Source organism: Clinocottus analis, unplaced genomic scaffold, assembly GCF_023055335.1.
Source record: "Clinocottus analis isolate CAN_PGR_092001 unplaced genomic scaffold, fCliAna1.0.p SCAF_115, whole genome shotgun sequence".
NCBI classification, from domain to species: Eukaryota; Metazoa; Chordata; class Actinopteri; order Perciformes; family Cottidae; genus Clinocottus; species Clinocottus analis.
In genome coordinates, this window is record NW_027175838.1 from 40001 (window position 1) to 42884 (window position 2884).

General features: G+C 41.0%; 1 protein-coding gene across 1 annotated transcript in view; it reads right to left on the bottom strand.

The window, feature by feature from the left end:
• The window catches only part of LOC137782456 (BMP-binding endothelial regulator protein-like), a 14197-nt gene extending 13691 nt beyond the window's left edge, over window positions 1–506 (bottom strand). Inside the window, exon 1 of the mRNA XM_068571731.1 lies at window positions 464–506. Within this exon, the coding sequence (XP_068427832.1) occupies window positions 464–469 (6 nt within the window). The 5' untranslated portion in view covers window positions 470–506. The remainder of the gene's footprint in view (window positions 1–463) is intronic.
• Between the last annotated feature and the right edge of the window lie 2378 nt (window positions 507–2884).

The following is a 2884-nucleotide window of genomic DNA, read 5'->3' on the forward strand; positions in this document are numbered from 1 at the left end:
TCAAAGGAAGGGGCGAAAATAAACCGGGGGTGGTTTTAATATAGCAGCGGCGAGTAGAACCCAACCGCACGGAGGACGGTGATGTCATGGCCGAGGCCGAGGGAGGAGAGAGAATGGAGGAAGTTTAAATAACCAGGAGCGAGACGACAACGGTAGATAAAGAAACACACACACACACACTATGAGATGTCTCCTAGTGCATTCATCTGGAGCTGGGACGTGTCGTTTTCAACCGCAGGTTTATTGACGTATTCTGCATTCAATACAAGGAAAAGGACACTTGTAACAGTCTGCTTCTTGGCAGAAATCCTTTGCTACTGAGGAATAATACCGAATCAATACGGTGAACAGTAAACAGTGATCGTATAGTGGTTTCTTTTACCATAATAAAATAAATGAAACAGAAAATATCTCTCTCTTAAGAAAATGAGAAATACAAAACACCACAACACACTGTACATACCTGCATTCAATACAAGGAAAAGGACACTTGTAACAGTCTGCTCCTGTATAAAAAGATGACGTTGTGTTAGCATTGCGCGTTAGCGTCGCGCGTTAGCGTCGCGCGCTCGTGTTGCGCGTTTTCGTCGCACTAGCATAAGCTAACTACCAGCGACGTTAATGTTGACAATAGAACGAGTAGTTTACAGAATACAAAACCAGGTGAAAACAATACTTTTACAACAAACAACGCCCGCTCAACTCTCACATACTTTCATATTATTTACACAACTTTTCTACAGACAGTCGGACATGTTACCTTGGCAAAAATCCTTTGTTACTGAGGATTTCCCATAGTCCTTTACGGTATATATACAGTGCAGGTACACAGTTACACCAGCAGGTGGCACAATTTTCTCATTTTAGCTGGATTTATAATACATCCTTTCATATATATATATATATATATATATATATATATATATATATATATATATATATATATATATATATATATATATATATATATATATATATATATATTCCTCCTTTCATCCTGAGCTGCAGAGAAAAAAACGTCGACTGGAAAGTTCCCGTGCGAACACGAGCCAGAGTCAATGTTCCCAAAATGTTAATCTGGCATTATGAAGCTATTCTCAGTCTGTATTTTATTCTCCAACCTCACTCGTGTCCGCCTGACCGTGTCCATTGTCTCTCCTGACCACCAGGGGGCGACTCCTCTGGTTGTATAGAAGTCTATATGAATGACTCTCTTGATGTTTTCCCTCAGTAAACATTGTAAATATGAATTTATGTCTCAATCTCTAGTTGCAAGTTTCTTCAATACAGCATGATGTTCATTTAGTACATTATGGTCTGTTAGAGTCAAACAGACCATAATAAGGATCCCCTTATTATGGTCTGTTGAGGGGCGGGGCTACCAGGTGATTGACAGATTAGCACAGCAGCTCACAGAACATGTGATCTGAATTAAACCTGCCTCCTTTAATGTGAGCGACCTGGTGGTCAAGGTCACGTCCTTCACTTTCCTTCTCCTGCTCTCCATTAGCACAAAGTGCGTACATGTGACCCCACCCCACCCACCCCTCTTTACTCTCACCCTTCTTGTCTCGGGGTCAAAGGTCACAGCGGGTCACCACGCCTTATAAACACTCGACATTCCACCACGGCACCGCGGCCGGTTGACTGGACGACCGTCTGTCGCCTCTCACACACACACACACACACACACACACACACATACATACACACACACACACACAGCGTCGGAATGTGTGTGTGTGTAAACAAGCTACTGTACGGAGATACACGTACGGAGAGTTTTTATTTATTTATTTGAAATAAACCACGAAAACAGCATTTAAAAGAAACCTTTTCGGAGGCGGAGCTTCAAGTTTGAAGTGCACGAGGTCGCAGACGGAACGAGGCTGAACATCAGATCCTGTAAGTCAGCGTTTTGAATTCAATCACTGCTAACTGGTTTACTGGAGGTCAACGGCTCTGCTCCTGAAGAATGTCTCTTCTTTGTTCCTGTAGTTTTAAGGTCAGTTTAAATCAGATGGGAAGAATCTTCTCTGGAGGTTTATGGGCCCACTGACAAGAAAGAGGAGCTCTTAAAGTTCAACAAGTTCACTGTGAAGGTTAAATAATAATATTATAATGCAATTAAAAAAAAGTGTTTTATGTTTGCATGCTATTTTGACTGATTCTCTCCATTGAATGTTTGAATGTTTTAATAAAAACAAGAATGAAAGCAGTTGAGTATATTTATGAGACCAAATTGATCATTTGAAGACTCAAACAAAGATAAATATTATCACCTTTAACTTCTTCTTTTATGAACATTATATTTATTTAAAAAAAATAAGTTCTTATTTGTTTGACAGTTGATGTGTTTGGCCACTAGGGGGCGACAGTGTTCACTATTTCTCCCTCTTTTCCTCCTCCTCCTCCTCCTCCCTCTCGATCACTTTTTCCATATTTTTTCCACGTCAAATCTAAATTTAACGGGCTGCACTGGCATTATTATAATTATTACCAATATCCACTGAACTCTTTTACCCTTTTATTTCTTTCCGTCTTTCTGTCCAATGTCACATCCCTCTGTTTCATTCATGCTCTCTTTCTCCTGGTGGAGGATAGAGAGATCAGTCTCTCAACTTGAAGCCCCTCTTAAGCCCTCGGCCCCCATACCTATAAGCCCCGCCCCCTTCGACCTTTCACCCTTCCTCTAAAACAAACGAGGTCGCGACCCCTCGACAGCAGGAGCCACGGTAGCTTAGCAACGAGACGGACGCCACGACGCGAGAACCAGATCACGCGTTTAGCTTGGAAAAACTTTTTTTAATCACATTTTGGCCCTTTTTTTAATCTTCTTACGAAGCTTTAAGGTTAATAAAATAATGTATATCTCTTTGAATTT